Source organism: Crocuta crocuta, unplaced genomic scaffold (genome assembly GCF_008692635.1).
Source record: "Crocuta crocuta isolate KB4526 unplaced genomic scaffold, BGI_CrCroc_1.0 scaffold127, whole genome shotgun sequence".
In the NCBI taxonomy this organism is placed as follows: domain Eukaryota; kingdom Metazoa; phylum Chordata; class Mammalia; order Carnivora; family Hyaenidae; genus Crocuta; species Crocuta crocuta.
Window position 1 is genome coordinate 3,329,301 of NW_027532008.1, and position 20,208 is coordinate 3,349,508.

Genomic DNA, 20,208 nt, shown 5'->3' on the forward strand with positions numbered 1-20,208 from the left:
ACACTCAACCGACTGAACCACCCAGCTGCTCCTTCATATAGTATTCAAAAGCACAATCAAGGCTAGTGATATTTTTTCTTTTAAAATTAATTTGGGGCGCTTGGGTGGCTCAGTCGGTTGGGCATCCAACTTTGGCTCAGGTCATGATCTCACGGTTTCATGAGTTCAAGCCCTGTGGAGAGCTCTGTGCTGACAGCTCAGAGCGTGGAGCCTGCTTCGGATTCTGTGTCTCCCTCTCTTTTTGCCCCTCCCCCGCTCTCAGACACACACTCTCTCTCTCTCTCTCTCTCTCTCCAAAATAAACATTAAAAAAAGATATTTCATAATTTCACTGTGTCCTGCAACTTTTCTTATAGTTTCCGTGACTGTGATACTCCATGCTTACTGTCTACTCCAAATAGGAATCAATTTTTTATCATTTCTTGTGGCAGTTAATTTGTGACACCTCTGGTGCTTTATGAGCAGCTGGGATAGCTCCTTAAATCTGGAGGTCATGACCTCCTGTAAGTGTCCTAATATATTCTTTCTTTATGAGTGTTCTATGGGAAAATGAGTTTGTGAAGAGCTGGCCCAAACCCACTTAGGTTGTATGTACCCTCTCAGTCCCTGACGCTGCACGTTACAGAAGTTGCTTGAGGTTCAAGCTAAAGTGGCAGAGATGGGATTCAAACTTAGTCTGGTTGACTCTGGGGCATTGGGCTACTAACAAAAATATTGAACTACCTCAAGGAGAAATAATTGAGGGAGACTTCAAGTTTGGGTTAGAATGAAATTTAAGTCCTTTCTTTTAACATGGCTTCATTTACTCCCAGGCCTGGTAAAGCCTGGGTGTTTGGGTTACATTTGCATCCCAGCTGTGCTAGGCACATACCTGGCATCTGTAAATGTCTGTTGTGACAGAATCATGGCAACAAGAGTGGGAACCATGGGCTTTCCTCCAAGACTCTTGACTCTGGTGCTCAGAGGAATCTGTCTGGCCTTGACAGTGCCTCCTAACCAGGGCTCAGAGGTTGTCCTGGTCCTAAGCATAAACACTGCATCTCAGTGGTTCTACATCCCTCGTTCTTTGTACATGAGCAAAGATGATAAAAATCTTAACAGGCTTTGCTTATGATTCAGCTCTGCTGCTTATTGGCTGTGTGATTCCAGACAAGTTAAAGAGCCTTTCTGAGATCAGTTTCTTAACTATAAAATAGGAGAAAGAATAGCCACCCCCTAGGGTTGTGGCGAGGAATGAATGAGGGAATAGATGTCTAGCACTTCACTCACTAAAAGAAATCTATCATAACAACAGAAAAGTTCCAATTCTTCTTCTCCTCTTCATTATTATTATCACCATTATTTTGTATGCGTTCTCAATCTCATGGTTTCATCAGTCCACTGAGGAAGATTCTGGGTCCTCTCCCTGCAGCAGGGAGGCAGGTTAGAGCCAAACCTCAGAGCAGGGACACCTAAGTTCTCTCAGCAAGGCCACCAAGTTTCCCATGGGACCATGGGAAAATCACTTTCCCTCTCCAAAGATCAGTTTCTCCATTGGCAGGTAGAGTAGTGCCTTGCTCACCTCACTGGGCTTTTGGGAGATTAACAGACTATAAGGGAGATGAAAGTATTTGTAAGGGGTCAAGCCCTAGAAGGGCTTATTGTGTCCCTTGAAAGAAATGTAAGGGATACAGGAACCCAGAAGAACCAAACTGTCTCCTGCCTCCAAGCCTTTGCCTAGAATCCTTCCTATTCTTTGCCTGCCTCATTTATTCATTCAACATAAAATGGATTGGGATCCATACCAAGAAAAAAAAAAGATGCTTCAAACCTTGACCCTGGGCTGTCATGGATCCCGTTAGGACACTGTTGCAAAAATGTCTGACTTAGCGCCTTTGACCTCTTCACTTTCACCCTCCAAATTTTATCCAAATGTATCTAGATTAGCAGAACCATATTCACACCCAGAATCCTAGCTGCAAGGGAGTCTGAAAAATGTAGTGTTTTTTTTTTTTTTCTTCCACGTTCCCCCTGTGTCTTCCTGTGCAGTACAGGAAGGCACACTAGGAGGAAACAAGGGCTGGAGAGGCTAAGCCACCATTTCCACCACCATTTCTGCCAGGGCAGAGTCTGTGCCTTGAATTATTCTGCCCAGGGCCTGGTCTTGCTCGCATATCCTTAGGTTAATAGTGTGGGGATGCTGACATATAGATTTTAATAGAGACTTCACTGAGGACTCGTTTCTTAGAGCTGCCATTCCAGCATGAGGCATTTATGGGAAACTCCAAGAAGGCATCCCAGTGTCAGGAAAACAAGAATACACCCATTTTTCTCTCTTTTTCTTAACAGTTTTAAGATATAATACATATATTATGCAATTTAGAGTGTGCAGTTCAGGGGTATCTGGGTGGCTCTGTCAGTTGAGCATCTGACTCTTAGTTTCAGCTCAGGTCATGACCTTGCAGTTCGTGAGATTGAGCCCTGCTGTGGGCTCTGTGCTGACTGTGTGGGCCCTGCTTGGGATTCTCCCTCTCTCTCTCTCTCTCTGCCCCTCCCCCACTCATGTGAGCACGCTCTATAAATAAATAAATAAATAAATAAATAAATAAACCAACTTTTAAAAAGTGTACAATTCAGTCGTTTTTAGCATATTCACAGAGTTGTGCAACAACGATGATTTATTTTAGAACATCTTCATCAGTAAAAGTAGACACTCCTCATTTGCCCCCCAAAACACCTGCTCTAGGCAACCACTAATCTACTTTCTGTCTCCATAGGTTTGCCCGTTCTGGACATTTCACATAAGTGGAATCATATGTCACCTTTGTGACTGGCTTCTTTCTTTCACTTAACAAAAGGTTTCAGTGTCTATATTGTAGCATGTGTAAGTACCTTATTTCTTTTCATGGATGAAGAATATTCCATTGTATGAATGTACGGCATTTTGTTTATCCATTCATCAATTTTTTTTGAGAGAGAGAGGAAGAGAGAGAGCATGCGCTTACAAGAGCCAGGGGAGGTGTGGAGGTGTGGAGGTGTGGAGAAGAGAGATAGAATCTTAAACAGGCTCCGTGCCCAGTGCAGAGCCCCGCATGGGGTTCAATCTCACAGATAGTGAGATCATGATCTGAGCTGAAATCAAGAGTCAGAGGCTTAACCAACTGAACCACCCAGGCGCCCTATCCATTAATCAACTGATAGACATTTGGATTGTTTCCATTTCTTAGCTTTATAACTAATGCTGTGGGAGGGGTGGGGATTGAGCCTCGCATCAGGCACTCCCTCAAAAAAACAAAAAACAAAAAACTAATGCTGCTATGAACATTTGTGTGCAAGTTTTTATATGGACATATGTTTTCTATTCTCTTAGGTATATATGTCTAAGTAGAACTGCTGGGTCATTTGGTAACTCTCTGTTTAACTTTTTGAAGAACACCAAACTATTTTCTACAGTGGCTGCACCATTTTACATTCCCACCAGCAATGTATAAGGATTCTGATTTCTCTGCTTTGAGCCAACACTCATCTTTTATTATACATACATACATACATATATATATATATGTTTTGAGTAATCTCTATATCCAATGTGAGGCTTGAACTCATGATCTTGAGATCAAGGCTCTACTGATTTAGCCAGTTAGGTGTCCCTTATTATATATATATTTTAAAAATTATAACCATTCTAATAGGAGTGAAACAGTGATTCACTGTGGTTTTGATTTGCTTTGTCCTAATGACATATGATGTTGAACACTTCTTTACATGCTTACTGGCTAATTATATATCTTCTTTGGAGAAATGTCTGAATGAACATTTTTGCATATTTTTAGTTGGGCCATTTTTCCTTTCTTATTGAGTTGTAAGAGTTGTTTATATATTCTGGATACAAATTCTTTCTTAAAAATTTTTTAACGTTTTATTTATTTTGAGAGAGAGAGAGAGAGAGACAGCGTGAGCAGGGGAGAGTCAGAGAGAGAGGGAGACACAGAATCCGAAGCAGGCTCCAGGCTCTGAGCTGGCTGTCAGCACAGAGCCCTACACGAGGCACAAACCCACGAACTGTGAGATCATGACCTGAGTCGAAGTCAGACACTCAACTGACTGAGCCACCCAGGCGCCCCTGGATACAAATTCTTTATCAGGTATAGTATTTGAAAATATTTTTTCCCGTTTTGTGGGTTGTCTTTTCACATCTTTAAACACAATAACTTATTTTATCTTTCAAAAATGTTTATTTATTTATTTTGAGAGAGTGAATGAACAGGCGACAGGCAGAGAGAAAGGGAGTGATAGAATCTGAAGCAGGCTCCACACTAACAGTGCAGAGTCTGAGGCAGGGTTTGATCTCACAAGCTGTGAGATCATGATCTGAGCTGAAAGCAAGAGTTGGACAGTTAACCAACTGAGCTACCCAGATGCCCCTAAAATTAAAAATTTTTGTGCTTCAAAAGATTCCATCAATAAAGGAAAAGGGGGCGCCTGGATGGCTCAGTCAGTTAAGCATCAATAAAGGAAAAGAGTGACTTTAATTTCATTTTTAAGTAAAATAAGCATTGGCAGAGTTGTAGAGAAATTGAAACACTCATACATTGTTGGTGGGAATGCAAAATGGTGTGGCTACTGTAGAAATCAGCTTGGTGGTTCCTCAAAGAGTCAAATTAAGAATTACCCTATGACACAGCCATTCTACTCCTAGGCGTGTACCCAAAAGAAATGAAAACAGGTATCCAAACAAGTACCTGTAGCAGCACTAGGATGGTTGTAATTTTTTTAATGTTTATTTATTTTGAGAGAGAGAGGGAGAACACGAGTGGGGGAGGGGCAGAGAGAGAGGGAGAGAGAGAAAGTCCCAAGTAGGGTCTGCACCATGAGTGCAGAGTCCAACAGGGGGCTTGATCCCCCAAACCATGGGATCATGACCAGAGCCAAAACCAAGAGCCAGATGCCCAACCCATTGAGCCATCCAGGCACCTCAGATGGTTGTGATTTTTAAACATATATAATAAAGGGCACCTGGGTGGCTCAGTTGGTAGCAGATTTCTCTACACTATTGTCAACACTTATCTTTTATTATACATATTTTTTGTAATCTCTATGGCCAATGTGGGGCTCAAACTTAGGAACCCGAGACTGAGAGTTGGATGAGGACATTAGTAATTCTTGGAAGATTTTTTTTTTTTTTTTACCTTGGAAGCATTTGAAGAAGATTAGAGATGATTATAAAGAGGTGTAGCATATAGGAATCACTCAGCAAATGTACTCCTTGCTTTTTCCTGACTGCACAGTATTTTGTCACAGGGATGCACATATTATGCAGCATTCCTCTAATAGTGGACATACAGGTAGACTTTAATTGGTCCATTTCATACAAAAGTGCAAAGGACATCCATGTGCATGCTAGGTAGCGTTGCATAGCAGTTAAGAGTATATCAGTCCTACTGGATTTGAATTCAAATCCTACTGGATTTGATCTTTTTTTTGGCTCCTTTCTGCTTGGAATGGGTGAGATGAGAGGATGGGTAGGATGATTCAGATGTTGTTTGAAGACATCTCTTAACTTTATCCTCAGGACTGGAAGGTCACAGGTAGATGCAGGAGAAGGTGCAAGAGTTTGAGGCCCCTTCTGCAGATGTGAAAGCTGCACCCTATCTCAGGATCTCCCCGCCCTAGGGTGTGAAGCCAAAATGAACTCATTGCCTCTGACAGACTGTCCAGGGAGATGAGATAAGTGGGTGTCAGGCAGGGGGAGGGAGGTGTCAACCACAGAGCAGAGTGAGGTGAGAGCATGGAGCTCCCCACCCCTAACTCTGTTCTCAGAGTCACATCCCACACAGCTGCTTAACCCTCTGAACCAGTGATGGTCCCAGATCTCCTCCTGACCTGGATTCCTTACCTGGTGTCCTTCAAATTATCAATGCAACAGCTCCAGGACCCATGCACTGCCCCAGCCAAGAGCTCAGCTGACTGGACAAATGTTTGGAGGTGGCCATGGTGATGGACTGGAGAAGCTTTTGAGGTTTTCAAAGAGGAAGTAGGGTTTTTGCCTGTGGTTCCATTGTGTCCCCTTCTTACTGCACAAGCCAGTCCGACAACCCTGGCTGTGCTTTGCTTCCCAAAGTAGAGGGTGCCTATTCTAATAATAATAAGTCCTGAGAGTTGCATCCCAATTTCTATTTCAGCAGCATCCAGCAAGCCTTCTGATAACTGAACTGTGAATTTCCAAGGTCTAGGTCATATTCCTATGGGCTATAGTCCCAGCAACTGGTCCAGTGCCTAAGACAGAGTTCTCATAGTCCTAAAGGGAATCCAGACTCTACTGTTCCATGTTTGTGACTCTTTTTACCTCTGCCCATCCAGTAGTTCTTTTTTTTTTTAATGTTTTATTTATTTCTAGGAGAGAGAGAGAGAGAGAGAGAGAGAGAGACAGCGTGAGCAGGGGAGGGCCAGAGAGAGAGGGAGTCACAGACTGAAACAGGCTCCAGGCTCTGAGCTAGCAGTCAGCACAGAGCCCGACGTGGGGCTCGAACCCATGAACCGCGAGATCATGACCTAAGCGAAAGTCGGACGCGTAACCGACTAAGCCACCCAGGTGCCCCAACCCATCCAATAGTTCTTCCCTGAGCTCTCCTTCCTCTCTGGGACATTGCAGTCCCAACTTGGGTCGTGTGATCTTAAGCTAGTCACTTTCTTTCTCTCAGTTTCAGTTTTCTTGCCTGTAAAACAGGAATAATAGCACCCATCTTGGAGGGTCATTGTGCTGACCGAGTTAAATAAAACATGTCAAGGTGCTTTGCAGGGTTCCTGGCACATGGTGAGCACCCAAACGCCAAAAGCTATAATTATTGTGGTGTGTGGACTGGCGTGGGGGCAGGACAGCGTTGGGTGAGCCCAATGGTCTCCAACTAGGAGCTAATGAATAAAGAAATAAAACAGAATGTAGTTAATCTTTCCGAGTGTGCTGCTCAAATTCTGGTCTGTCCAAAATGAGCCAGGAACATTCATCACAATCGTAACACTCTTAGGAAGCTGACTTGCAGATACTTGCCTAACTAGGCTAAGACTGATATACAATGTTAACATTAATCCACATTTGTCAAGTGCTTGCTTTGGGCCAGGCACTGCTCTAAGAGCTTTATGTGAATCAACTTGAGGAATTTTCAAAAGAACACTGAAACAAGTACTATTAATATCCTCATTTGACAGATGAGGAAAGGAGGCACAGAGAGGTTAAGTCATAAGGGCCCAGAACTGGGATTAAGTCCAGCAGAGCTAATATTCCTAATCACTCTGCATATTACTTCCACATGGAGGTCTTTTCCAGTCTTGTGTGGAACAGAGAATAATGGGAGTTCACAATACAGGAGTGCCACCCAGTTTGTCCATCCCTGCCACGGAACACTATACAATCAGGAAAAAGCAGGAGGCAAACGTGTTTACTCTGGAATGACGGCCACAGTAGACTGTGGGATAGAAGGAGCTGAGGGACAGTATATGTATCATGTAATCTGTGTTGCATAAAAACAAAGTTTAAAAGTTCACTTACTCTTTTGTAGGTTCATACATAAATGTCAGGGGGATAAACACCAAAAAATTCACAATGGTCCCTGGGAAATTGTGAAGAAGGGGAGCTTCCTTTTTTTTTTTTTTGTCTTTTTATTCTCTGCTGTTTGAAATGTTTACCACTGGTATGTTTTATTTTGTAATTAACAGAAAGAAGAAGAAAGTAAGTGTCCATGAGCCAAGAGCCTGAGGACCCCTGTCCAGCCTTCCAGCTCTTGTCAAAGGCCTTTCTGATGTCTCCCATTGACCTCCGAAGGCTCTGAATCCTGTCTCCCTCCACAGGCACTTCCCAAGCCCCCCTGTGGTCACTGAGGACTTGCCTTGGCCTGGGTCTCTCACCTGGGGCCAGGTATCTACGCAGATTCCCTGGCTAAGGGGCTGGGGTCCTATGCCTGTGCTACCCCCCCCAGAGATGAGAAACATGGTGACACCACAGTTAGGCTAATGACATCAGGATGGACTTGGAGGCTGACAGGGCAGAAGACCTCGCAGGGCCCAGGAGATGAGAACAAAGAAGGTGTTGGCAGGTAGGGGCTGTTTTGGGTGGGAACTTGAGGGCCTATGTCCTCAGCCCACCTCCCAGGACATTCCTAGCCAGGACTTTCAGGGACTGGACAGCCAGAAATCTCCAAGTCTACTTCCCTCTTTGTTCCTGATCAAGAGGTTTACAGACTGTGCTGAGAGTTGGGAGCAGAGTGTGAAGTCAGGACGGGGTGGAGTTGGCAGGTGGAAGATGAAAGCCAAAGGTGTATTTGACTCCTTCTCGGAGATGAGACTGGAGTTTTCTCTGGGTGCCTGGCCAGGCCCTGACTCCTCTGTGATTCCAACAAGGCTGTAGGGAAGGCAGACTTGTGGCCTTGGAGGCTGGGAGGGCTCTAGCTTTGGGGGCATGGAGTTTGGGTGGATCGAGACCACAAGCGGCACCAGGGAGGAGCTCCTTCACTAATCTGAAGGGTACTGAGAGGGCGGCTGAGAAAGGCAGGAAGCTCTTTGTACAGGTAAATAACTACTCAGATCCTTGACTATTCCAGCCTGAATGCTGTGCTTCATCTTCTGTTCTGGGCATATAGTATGCAGGATTCTTGGGTTAAGCTATAGAAACCATTTCAGAAGGATTTAAGAAAAGCAATTCATTAAAAAGATATGGGGAAGCTCACAGAATGTCTGGAAAGGCTGTAGAGCCAGACTTGGAGAATGCGCTGGATCAGGAGAAGCTGGGACCCTCCAGGACCAGAGAGGATTCTGCAATGTCCTATGAACCCCCTTCTTTCCTCTGTTGCTCTGGAAGCTGACGTGGCGTGATGTGCAGACTGGAGTCTCCACTGACCTGCCACTTTAGGGTCACTTTAGGGTCTGATCCAGTCTGGAGGAGCACATCCAGTGAGTCCAGTCCATGTCATGTGCCTGCATCACATGCTGGGACAGGGAGGTCGGACTCAAATGTGCGGCCATCTTGGCTTTTATAGTGGGAAGTGCGTTCTTTCTCCCTCCAGACGCATGGTGGGGGGAGGTTCCACATTCTGAGCATCCAAGAAACCCAACAGATGTCTTCACCAGAAATAAAAATGAGTAGACAGTGGTCCCTGGTCCCTGTGCTGGAGAAACTCACAGGCACATAAGGGTCAGGTATGTGGGCAAATAACTCTGATAGGAAGTGATGGAGGCCATGGTAGAGGTTGTCACCAGCCAGGGGCTGGGCTGGCAGAGAAACACCAGTAACATGCCCCTGCCCAGGGTGGAGAGTCCAGGATGTCCCTCTGTGCTCCAGGCCACCTCGATGGGAGGGCTGGGTGGAGTTTGATGACTGGTTGGACTTGTGTCACACAGGGCCAGACATTGTGTGATTATAGACACACCAACTGGGCAGAATTTGAGTCTCCAGAAATGATGTGCCTTTTCTTGCTCCCAGAAATCATGAAATTGCCTGGCCTAAAAAACTGCTTCCTAGACAATGGAACTTTTCCTTTTGATATCTAGTCATTCCTTACACACATTTTGCTACGTCCTTGAATCACCAATTACCCCTGTTGGGGGCCTCAGCGCAATATCGGGATGAGAGAAAGGATTTCTCAGGATTTGTAGATCAGAGATGGGGCAAGAGAGAGGAGGGTGTATTTGCTGCCTTCGGGGCCTCTGCTCTGCGAGATCAGATTCCTTCTCTTCTCTGCTCCACCCCGTATCCTTCTGTGTTGCCTGCTCTCGTCTGTGTCTGTAACTGTCCCTGACCCTGCGCCACCATCATTGTCCTCCCCGTCATCGTCACTGCCGGGCTCTATCTCGGCCGGGCCGCTGTCTCCAGAAGGACCCCAGCTCTAGCCCTTGAGCCTTGCTCTTGGCCTCAGCTGCCTGAGTTCTCTGAGAACCAGACATAGCCCCACCCCAGCTGCCCCACCTCCACACCCTGACTTTCCAATAGTTGTCTGTAGTGTTCCCAGATCAGCACATCATCCTGCAGAGTTACCACAGGTAGGTAAAGGCTGGTGGGTGGGTCCCATCATCGGGTCTCTCAGGGCCCCCGCCTGCCTGCCTCCCTTCTTCTTCCTACTTGTGGCAACTTCAAATGAAGCACCTTCCTGTGTCATCCCTCACACTCACTGGGGCCTCAACCACAGGCAGCGGCTGCCCGCCTGCCCACCTCCCTGCACCCTTCAGAGGGAACTTCTGCAGAAGTGGGTGAAGAGCGTCACGCAGGTAGGTGGAGAGCCTCTGTTGGGCAAGGTTGGGAGGAGTCGGGGAAGAGGAAAAGGAGGCTGTGCTTTGGAAGACGCTCTAGTGAACGTGCTAGGGTCCAAGGGGCACTGAGGAGGAGGAGGGAGGCGTGGTGACGGAGGAGAAGGGGAATGAACCCTGGGGCACTCGAGTGGTCCCTGTGCTCTGTGGCCTTCGGTGAAAGGCAGAGAAGCAGACAGCTGAGCAGTCAGAGCATCTTCCTGTCGGCCGGTCAGGGGACCCAGGGGACTCTTGACCTGCTCTCTCAGACTGTCCTCTGCCGCCCAGAAAAGCTCCTCACCTCCGATCGTCTCCATTTAATCTTCTTCCTGCACCTACCAAGAGTGCATCGTTGGATTCTAAATGTCAGTACCGAGTCCTTAGACATCAGCCTGTCCAACCCTCGTGTTTTGCGGGGAAACTGAGGCCAGGAGGGGGCAGTGACTGGCTCAAAGTCACACGGTGGTGTAGTCGAAGGGCCAGCTTGAGAAGCCGGGCTCCTGTGTGGAGGTCCTTCACGGCTCACCTGTGACTGACCTGTCTTCCCATCAGGTAGTAGGGGCATGAAGGGCGAGTCTGCTCCGGAATCGGGTTGTTGCCACAAGACACAGCCTCTGGGGAGGACAGGGAGCTCCCTGTCCTCTAGCCTGGACTTCCAGCTCTGCCAAGACAACCAGGTAAGGAGGGGTCCCAGCCCAATCTTTGAGGTCAGCAAGCTTACAAAGGGAGAGGATGTTAGCATGAAGGGGCGGGGGGAATCTGAAGGGACCAGATTCCCCCTGCCTCCGGGTTCTGAGCATGCCTGCTTCACCCAGTACATCACAGGGATGTGCTCTTGGGGCACCAATTACCCTCTCCCATGCCCTAGGGGCCAGATCTTTCCTGTGGGGCGTGAGAGGGGATAGCGCCTGTGGTCTTGGCTTGGCTGTATGACCAAGGCCTGGGCCTTATGGGGAGGGGAGCTCAGGGCCATCTTCTGGGGTTTACAGTCTTTGATGAGAATTTTCTCCAAGTTCATCTAGGCTCCATTCAAGACACAGTAGATGGTCCGAGACACAGTGAGGCCAAGGGGCTCAGAAGGAAGTGTGGGAGAGAGAACAGGGCTCGGGGGGGTGGTTCTAGAGGGCAGGAGGAGGGCAGTAGTGGGGTGGGTACGAAAGTCTCTGGGGAAATCTTCAAATGAGGGATGGGGAAGCCATCTGAGTGATAGACATGGTGGACGGTGGGTCTTAGCTTCTCCTCTTTTGGAAACCAAACTAGAGCTGGGACCATCCTGGGAACACAGGTGTCCCAGGCCCCCACCCCCAGGCCCCTGACCCCTGNCTCAGCTTGCAGGCCACTTTCTGACACTGTGGATGCCCATGAATCATCGCGTGCCAGCTGGCTGTGCCCCTTGCCGCTGGCATCAGTCAGCTCTGCCTTGCTGACCTGTCCTCAGGGCCTGGACATATACCTGTGTGCTCTGCAGCCAGCACCGCGGGGCATGGCCCTGGAAGGTCTCAGAAACGACACCTTGAGCACAAGTAAGCCAGGGCAGAGGGCTGCACCCTGATGGAGACAGGAGGTGAGAGAGGACTCTTAGGTTTCAGACCAGGAAAGGGAGGGGACCCAGTGTCATTGGTGAGGACGGAGCCTCAGGCACGCTTTACTTCCACATTTTGGCCTGGAGTCCTAGCCTGGGGCGGGGAGGAGCCAGAGGAGGTGGAGTAGGGGTAGCCCAAGTCCTGGGATTGAGGATGGCGCTCTGTCTGCCTAGAATGTTTGAGCTAGAGGAGTGTTTATTATAAGATAGGAGCACTGATTGGGAGCCAGAGAGCTGAGGATGGAGTCCTGGTTCTGCCCTTTCTGGCTCTGTGACCTTGGGCACGTCACCGAAGCCAGTTTCTTCTTCCATGGGAGTAGGATGTCACTATACCTCTGTTCCAGATTTGTTGCATTGTAATGCACTGTTTCGTCTCATAACTGTGACCTCCTGGAGGGCAGGGACTATACTGCCCTGTCCCTTATTTCCCCAGCACAGAGCACAGAGTGAAACAGTTCAGTGAAGTTGGCTGAGTGAATAAATGAGCATCCAAGTGGACAATCTACTCTGTGACATTTTTTCTTTTCAGTATTTCACCTTCTATCCCTCCTAACTTATCTCTCATGTCCCTGGCTGTTGCATCTCAGTCTCTCTTCCTAGCTCTTCTCTGTCTGCCTCCTAAATATCCCCATGCTCCATAACTCAGTCCAGAGGCTTCTTCCCTCCCCTCCCCCACCCATTAGTGTCACCTCTCCTCTTCTTTCCCACCTCACTTTATGGAGGGTAGCACTGTTTGGCAGAACTTCCTGCAAGAGGGAAATGATCCATACTTGGGCTGTTTACTACCGTACCTGCTGAGTTTTTGAAACGTGGCTTGTGTGAATGAAGAACTGAATTTTTGTTGCCCTTATTTTAATTAATTTGAATGTCATCACATGTGTCAAGTGGCTACCATTTTGGACACTGCAGATCAGGAGTCATCCTTATGTAGTGTCGTCGGGGCCCCGGCACCCAGATTTATGTCTTCAGCTTGGACCTCTCCTTTATAAACTCCAAACCAAACAGATAAACAAGCAATCAAACAAACAAATCCAGATCAGTTCATCCAACTACCTACTTGGCTTCTCCACTTGGGTGTCTAATAAAGTTTTTTTTTTTATGTTTATGTTTATTTCTTTTTGAGACAGAAACAGAGCATGAGTGGGGGAGGGGCAGAGAGAGAGGGAGACACACAATCCGAAGCAGGTTCCAGGCTCTGAGCTGTCAGCACAGAAGGACGTGGGGCACGAACCCACGAACTGAGATCATGACCTGAGCCGAAGTCTGACGCTCAACCGACTGAACCACCCAGACGCCCCCTCTAATAGGCTCCTTGAATTGTCTTCTTTCCCTAAAATTGTTGAGCACGGCAGAAATACTAGCCCGTTTTGTCGACAAGTCCAAGTGCAGACCAGGAAGGCCCAGAGAGGGGAAACACCTGCCCAAGTCACCCAACAGGCTTGCAAGGCTACAGTGCTTTCCCAGCCTGAGCGGGGCAGCTTAGATGCGAAGCAGAGCTTTCCCCAGGCTGTGGGGCCCTGACCACCGTCTTCCTTTTCCTGCTCAGAGCTCCAGCCACCAGGGCTGCATGCTGCCTCCACTGATGGCGAGAAACCCACGGCCAAGCACCCTGCGAGCAGGGACCAGAGGGGAAGCCAGCGGGAAAGAGCTGGCGAGGGTACCCCCTGCCCATCCTTCTCTGACCTCAGCAGCTCTTGCCCACCTACCTGGCAGGACAGAGGGAGCCGCAGCCCTTTAACTTTCTGCTCCTGTCTGTCCTGCCTGCTTCTCACTCCCATCTCCAAAGAGCTCCCATTCTGCCTCCACCCCTTCTGTCCTGCGTATCCATATCCGCATCCGCTTCTCCTGCCTCCGCCTTACCTGTTCACCTATGGGGCCCTGCCTTCTGTCCGATGCCCCCGCCTCTTCAGGCGGCTCCCAGATCCCTCCCTCCCCAGCATGGCTATGCCCAACTTGCTGGTAAGTGTCAACGAGCCTGGGCACCCCATGGCCCAGAGGGAGACCCTGTACCCTCACCCGGGGGCCTCCCAAGCCTCTGGCCACACCCAACCTTTCCAGGCCTGGAATCCAGGCCCTGGAGCCGCCAGGACCTACTCCTCAGGGCGAAAGAGCGCTGGTAGGGTGGCTCCCGCAAGGCGGGCCCCACTGGGCCCCCGGACAGGCACCGCGGCGCTGCCTTACCCCCTGAAGAAAGAGAATGGCAAAACCCTGTACGAGTGCAACGTGTGCGGCAAGAACTTCGGGCAGCTCTCCAATCTCAAGGTACCTGCGCCTCGGGCTCCGCCGCTCCCCTCAGCACCCTGCAATGACCCTGCGCCATCCTGCTTCCAGAATCAAGGGCCTTAAAGCCAGAGCGACTCCTGGGCAGCCTCTAGGCCGTGACCTGGGATGCTTCATTTGGCCCCTCAGTGTCCTGTTTGCAGAGAGGAGATGCAGGACAAGATGGCTGCCAAAAGTCCTCTCCGCCCCAAGAGACAGACTGTGAGAGCATCCACTTCGGTCAAATATGGGGAAACTGAGGGAAGGGTTTGCCCAAAGTTACTTCGAGTTAGTGGTGAAGTTAGACCTTTATGTTAGCCTCTCAACATCTGGCGCAAAGCCCTTTCTGGATCCCCAGTTAAGCCTCCTCTTGTTTATTTGTTTGAAGGTCTGGAGGGTCGGGGTGGGTGGGGTGGAGGGGAGGTAGATTTTAGTGAGTCCAGGCCCCACCCACCTGACAACCAGCCTATTTCACTTAGGACCCCATAAAGCAGCACGGTGCTTTTGGTGCCATCATCCACATGGCCCAGAGGGGCCCCAGGGGCGCATTTCTATGTGTCAGCAGGGATGGGGATCTATGCACCCACTGGCAACACTGAGGTTGAGGAAAAGTTATGGTTTTTGAGGAGGGACACCTCCGGGTCCGGAAGGGTATGGGTGCTTAAACTTTAATGAGCCTCAAACCACCTGGAGAGCTAGGAAACAGGCGGATTCCTAGGTCCCAGCCTCAGAGATTTTTTTCAGTCAGCTGGTCTGGGCAGGGCCTGAGAATCTGCATTAAAAAAATTTTTTTTAGGGGCGCCTGGGTGGCTTAGTCGGTTAAGCGTCCGACTTTCGCTTAGGTCATGATCTCGCGGTTCGTGGGTTCGAGCCCCGCGTCGGGCTCTGTGCTGACTGCCGGCTCAGAGCCTGGAGCCTGTTTCAGTCTGTGACTCCCTCTCTCTCTGACCCTCCCCTGCTCACGCTGTCTCTCTCTCTCTCTCCTAGAAATAAATAAAACATTAAAAAAAAATTTTTTTTAATGGTTTATATATTTTTGGGGCACCTGCATGGCTCAGTCGGTTAAGCCTCTGACTTTGGCTCAGGTCATGATCTNCATCTCATGAACCATGAGATCATTACCTAAGTAAAGATCAAGAGTCAGAAGCTTGGGGCCCCTGAGTGGCTCAGTTGGTTAAACATCTGGCTTCGGCTCAGGTCATGATCTCACGGTTCGTGAGTTTGAGCCCCGCATTGGGCTCTGTGCTGACAGCTCAGAGCTTGGAGCCTGCTTCGAACTCTGTGTCTCCCCTCTGCCCCTCTCCCACTTGTGCTCTGTCTGTCTCTCAAAAATAAACGTTAAGGGGGTACCTGGGGAGCTCAGTCGGTTAAGCATCTGACTTTGGCTCGGGTCATGATCTCACGGTTTGTGAGTTCGAGCCCCCCTTTCAGGTTCCAGGCTGACAGCTCAGAGCCTGGAGCCTGCTTCAGATTCTGTGTCTCTGTCTCCCTCTATCCTTCCCCCACTCATGCTCGGTCTCTCTCTGTCTCTCAAAAATAAATAAAACTTAAAAAAAAACATTAAAAAATATTTTAAAAATTTTTATTGTTTTATTTCTGAGAGACAGAGAGAGACAGCGTGAACAGGGGTGGGTCAGAGAGAGAGAGGGAGACACAGAATCTGAAACAGGCTCCAGGCTCTGAGCTGGCTGTCAGCACAGAGCCCGATGTGGGGCTCGAACCCACGAACCGTGAGATCATGACCTGAGCCGAAGTCGGACGCTTAACCAACTGAGCCACCCAGGTGCCCCATTATTTATTTGTTTGTTTGTTTGTTTGTTTGTTAGTTAGTTAATGAGAATCTGTATTTTTAACATGCTCCCAGGTGATGCTGATGCTGCTGGTCCGTGGCCCACACTTTGGGTAGCACTCCCTTACCTAGCCTTCTGACCACTGTCACCTCCCCTCCTGCAGGGCAGCAGAAAGAGTGATGGTGTCCTGGGGAAAGGCAAGAGAGGCCCTGAGGGCAGTGATAGATAGCAAGGGGACTGAGGAGCCCCAGATGCTAAATAGGGGTCCCATGGAGATGTGGGAAGAGATTTGGCCAGGATCCCAGATCCTGCCGGAGGGGAGGGTTCTGGGCAGTTGGTGACGTTTGTCCCACACCTGGCTCAGGTCCATCTGCGTGTGCACAGCGGGGAGCGCCCGTTCCAATGCGCCCTGTGCCAGAAGAGCTTCATCCAGCTTGCCCACCTGCAGAAGCACCACTTGGTGCACACTGGGGAGCGGCCCCACGAGTGCCTGGTGAGACCCCCCTTCCCCTTCCCTGTACACCTGCAGGCTGATGAGAAGCTCCAGGCCCCTGGAGGGGTGGCCCCTCTAGCCTCTGTTCCCCAGCCCTCCTGAGCAAGTGGAGACAGGGCTGGAGGCAAGGGTGGAGGTGGGGAGGGAGGTGGAGGGAGGGGAAAATGACCCCAGTCAGCCTGGAAGGGCCAGAATGTGCTACTGGAGGTCACTCCCCGGGCCTGGAGTGAGGAATAGAGATGAAGGCCTATGGGAGGAGAATAATAAAAGTTGGGGGTCCTGGGGAGTGAATACCTCTTACCCCTTCCCAGGGTTGCTGGAGAAGTAAAAGGCCCACTGTGTGAAAGGACACACTATGGATAATACCAGCCTGGTGTTAGTCTCTCTCTCTGAATCTAACCACACCCCTTGGGAAGTCAGAATAGTAGGAATTCTTTCCCCATTTTACAGAGGCAGACATGAAAGAAATATGGAGGTTCTAAGTCTGGGCTACTTGGGTTCAAATCTCAGCTCCACCTCCAGCTTGCTGTGTGACCTGTGGCTAGTGACTCTCCTTCTCTGGGCCTCACTTTCTCATTTTAATATAGGAGCTATACTTGTACCTAGTCATGCTTCCCTAGTGGGGAAGACGGATGTGAGACTAACTCCTGGCATGCGGCAGCTCCCAGTAAACGTTAATTACGCCCACTGAACCTGTAGACCCACGCACAGGGGTCCTATGTGATTATCTCGTTCAGCCCATCATCCCTGTGAGGTTAGGTGTTGATAGTCACATGTTACCAATAAGGAGAACAAGGCTCAGACAGGAGAAGTCAACTCTGCAAGGTCACACAGGGAGTAATAATCTGCCTGGCTCCAATGGGCCAGACCCTGTGGGTCCCAGGGAGAAAGCTTCTGGGCCCATGTTACAGGTGGTGGTGGGGGGTGGGGGATGCCCAAGGTGGGGAGGAGAGCAGAGATCCTGAGCCGGTGGGGTGGGCAGAGCTGACACCAGCGTCCCTTCCCACCAGATGTGCCACAAGCGCTTCAGCAGCTCCAGCAACCTCAAGACTCACCTGCGGATGCACTCAGGGGCCCGGCCCTTCTGCTGCAGTGCGTGCCCAAGTCGCTTCACCCAGCATGTCCACCTGAAGCTGCACCAGCGGCTGCACGCCCGACGGCCCTGCGGCCAAGCTCACACCCACCTGCCCCTGGCGTCTGTTGCCTGCCTTGCCCGATGGCACCAGGAAGCACTAGATCTTGTGGGGATGCCATCAGAGAGACAGATGGGCTGGGATTCGGAAAAGGTCAAGAGGTGTTTGGTGGCATCCAGGGGCAAGTAAGGGCAGCCAGGCTGAGCCCTGGTCAGGGACTGGCCTGAGGAGGGGGCAGGGCAGAGCAATGAAAGGATTTTTCTCTATGGCAAGTTGAGGCCTCCTGAGCTTCAGCAGTGGAGCAGAAAGCCCCTGTTTATTGGTCAGATTTGGCAACCCACCAGTCAGGGAACACAGCCAGGGAGAGTCTGTGATGCCCTCTCCCGGGGTGCTGCATGCGGCCGTCTCCTGCTCCCCATCTGGGACCAGGCCCTCCAATCTCAGCTTGCCAGCGGGTAGTCTGGCCTCCCAGGACTCTTCTCTGTGTAAACTACGCTGCCGAGCACTGGGTGCATTGCTCTCCTTCCTGAACAGATGTTCCATAACCTGCCCAGATGTATGTCTGTTGCCTCCCACCAGCTTCTTGTCTCACGGTTCCTAAGAAGCCACTTAGCAGGTGCTCCCTGCCATGGTCAGGTGGGGCTGAGCTCCTCCCTCTGCACATGCCAGGAGCTGAGCCCCCTGTGGGGTGGAGGGGCAGGAACAAGGATGTCAATGTCTATTCATGACCCAGAAACATGACATTCCCCTGTGTGCCAGCACCAGCCACCACAAAGGGCAAAGGGCAAAGGAGGTGCCAGCTCGGGGAAGAGGTAGAGGCCCTACAAGGAGTAGAAGGAGGGAAGAGCTGGCAAAGAGAACCTGAGGAGCTAGGAGCCTCCTGGTGACCTTTCTCTCTGCAGTCCCAGAGGATGCCCTCAGATGGGCAAGGTCTTCTGCACCCCACACGGGAGTTAGCAACAGGTGGGGAAAAGGCTCTGCCTGAGAAGCAGGAGACCCAGGTTATTAATCACCATAATCAGTAGCTATTATTGGGGTGCTTGGTGGCTCAGGGGCTAAGAATCCACCGACTCTTGATTTTGGCTCAGGTCAGCACGGAGCCCCGACTCGGAGCGGAGCCTGCTTGGGATTCTCTCTCCCTCTTCCTCTCTGTCCCTCCTCTGCTCATGCGTGGCGCGTGCGCTCTCTTTCTCAAAATAAATAAACATTAAAAAAAATACCAATAGCTATTATTAAACAGTAATAGCCGGCCAGCTTCCAGCGGGGTCTCCGTTCGCACCCCTGTGGGTTTGAGAGCGGCTTCCCCACCCGGGCCCTGGGCAAGATTCGTGCTGTGCTATAGGCTCCCCAGGAGCGTAAGAGAAACTCTTATGGGGAGCCCCTCACGTCAGGGCAATGGCGGGGTCTGCTTTGGCCTTCCGCGCAGTAGTCAAGGTCTGGGTTTTAAGCAACCCCCACCCCCCACCCCCCGCACCTCTTTGGCTCTGCGCCAGAGGCCGAGCACCCGGGCTAGGCCCCACCCACTCGACTAGACTGAGTCCACTCAGGTCTTGATCCCGCCCCTGCGTTCTAGCCCCTCCTTCTCGGGGGAGGGGAGAGACCCCTCGTTCAGCCCTGCCTCCCGACCCCTGCAAGCCCTAGGTTCCTCTTTCCCCGCCCACCTCGTGCAAGGTCAGTTTGGGGGCTGCCAGCACCCGGCGTACCCCTGGCACCTCTCGATGCCTGAAGAAGTAGCGCGGACCTAACTGAGAGCATGGCCTGGGCGGCGGTGGGAGGGGGCTCCGGCGGAGCGGCCCCTGCAGAGCGCACCCCCTGCCCTGGGGCAAGGGTAGCATCTGGGTCAGTCCCCAGCCCGCACTGACTGCGGGCGGGGCCGCTGTTTGCCCAGGGGGGCGGGCCGGAGAAGGCGTTTCTCTGCAACTGAGCGGATCCGGGTGGCCCCCGTGGCCCGGGAGCGGTCTGGTGCACCGAGGCTCGGGGCTTTGCCCTGGCCATGGCCGAGCGGCACGGGGGCCTGGGGGCACGCCTGGCCCGCCGCTTGGCAGGGCTAGTTCTCCGGAGGGAGCGCAGGGGGAAGAGGACCCCGGAGGAGGCCAGAGCTCGGGATAGGTGAGGGGGATGGAGGCGAGCCGCACAGGGGCGCCACTGGGCCCTAGGTGTGTGGGGGGGGAGGGGCGGCGGCAGTGGATATTCAAATAAGCATGTGTGAGTGTCTCGGGGCATAAAAATATACGTGTCAGTGTACTAGGATTTTGGGCATGTGAATGTGAAAACGATCTTTATAAAGTACCTGTGCTCTTTTAAAACCTTTAAAAGAACTTTTGCAATTTCGACTGGCGGCCTGCAGACAGTGATTTCCTCTTCGGAGACAATTTAAAGGCAAATGCAGTAGCTCCTCCCGTCCCTGTGGACTTTGATTCTCACTTCACCGGCCAGTTTACCTCTGGTCTTCACTCCCTTTGGCATGAGCAGGACGGGTACCCGGAGTTGCCTTCGACTGCACTGCATTTGCCCTTAAATGCCACGGAGAGGATTTCCGTCATCGCAGACTGTAATAACAATAAAGCTTTATTTGCCTTTCATGCCCTGCCTGGAACATCTAATTTAATCCTCACAGCAGCTCTTAGGAGCAGGTATTTCATGTGATTCAGATATGGAAATGGAGGTTCAGAGAGGTGAAGTCACCTGCCCAGTCACACA

The 20,208-nt window shown here is 50.6% G+C and overlaps 1 protein-coding gene across 1 annotated transcript; it reads left to right on the plus strand.

Annotated features, from left to right (window-relative positions):
- Window positions 1-10,148: 10,148 nt before the first annotated feature.
- On the plus strand, window positions 10,149-18,719 carry ZNF683 (zinc finger protein 683). Its single transcript, XM_077775673.1, has 6 exons — window positions 10,149-10,233; window positions 10,804-10,938; window positions 11,580-11,774; window positions 13,380-14,095; window positions 16,247-16,375; window positions 17,386-18,719. The coding sequence occupies exons 2-6, from the start codon at window positions 10,815-10,817 to the stop codon at window positions 17,695-17,697; spliced, it is 1,476 nt and encodes a 491-aa protein (XP_077631799.1). The 5' UTR covers window positions 10,149-10,233; window positions 10,804-10,814; the 3' UTR covers window positions 17,698-18,719.
- The last annotated feature ends 1,489 nt before the right edge of the window (window positions 18,720-20,208 follow it).

What these genes read in the sequence shown, in the direction of transcription:
- ZNF683 (XM_077775673.1), top strand. Translation starts at nt 10,815, where the DNA reads ATGAAGGGCGAGTCTGCTCCGGAATCGGGTTGTTGCCACAAGACACAG. An exon ending in AAACGACACCTTGAGCACAA is followed by an intron (nt 11,775 to 13,379) that starts GTAAGCCAGGGC and finishes TTTCCTGCTCAG; the next exon opens with AGCTCCAGCCACCAGGGCTG. An exon ending in GGCAGCTCTCCAATCTCAAG is followed by an intron (nt 14,096 to 16,246) that starts GTACCTGCGCCT and finishes CACCTGGCTCAG; the next exon opens with GTCCATCTGCGTGTGCACAG.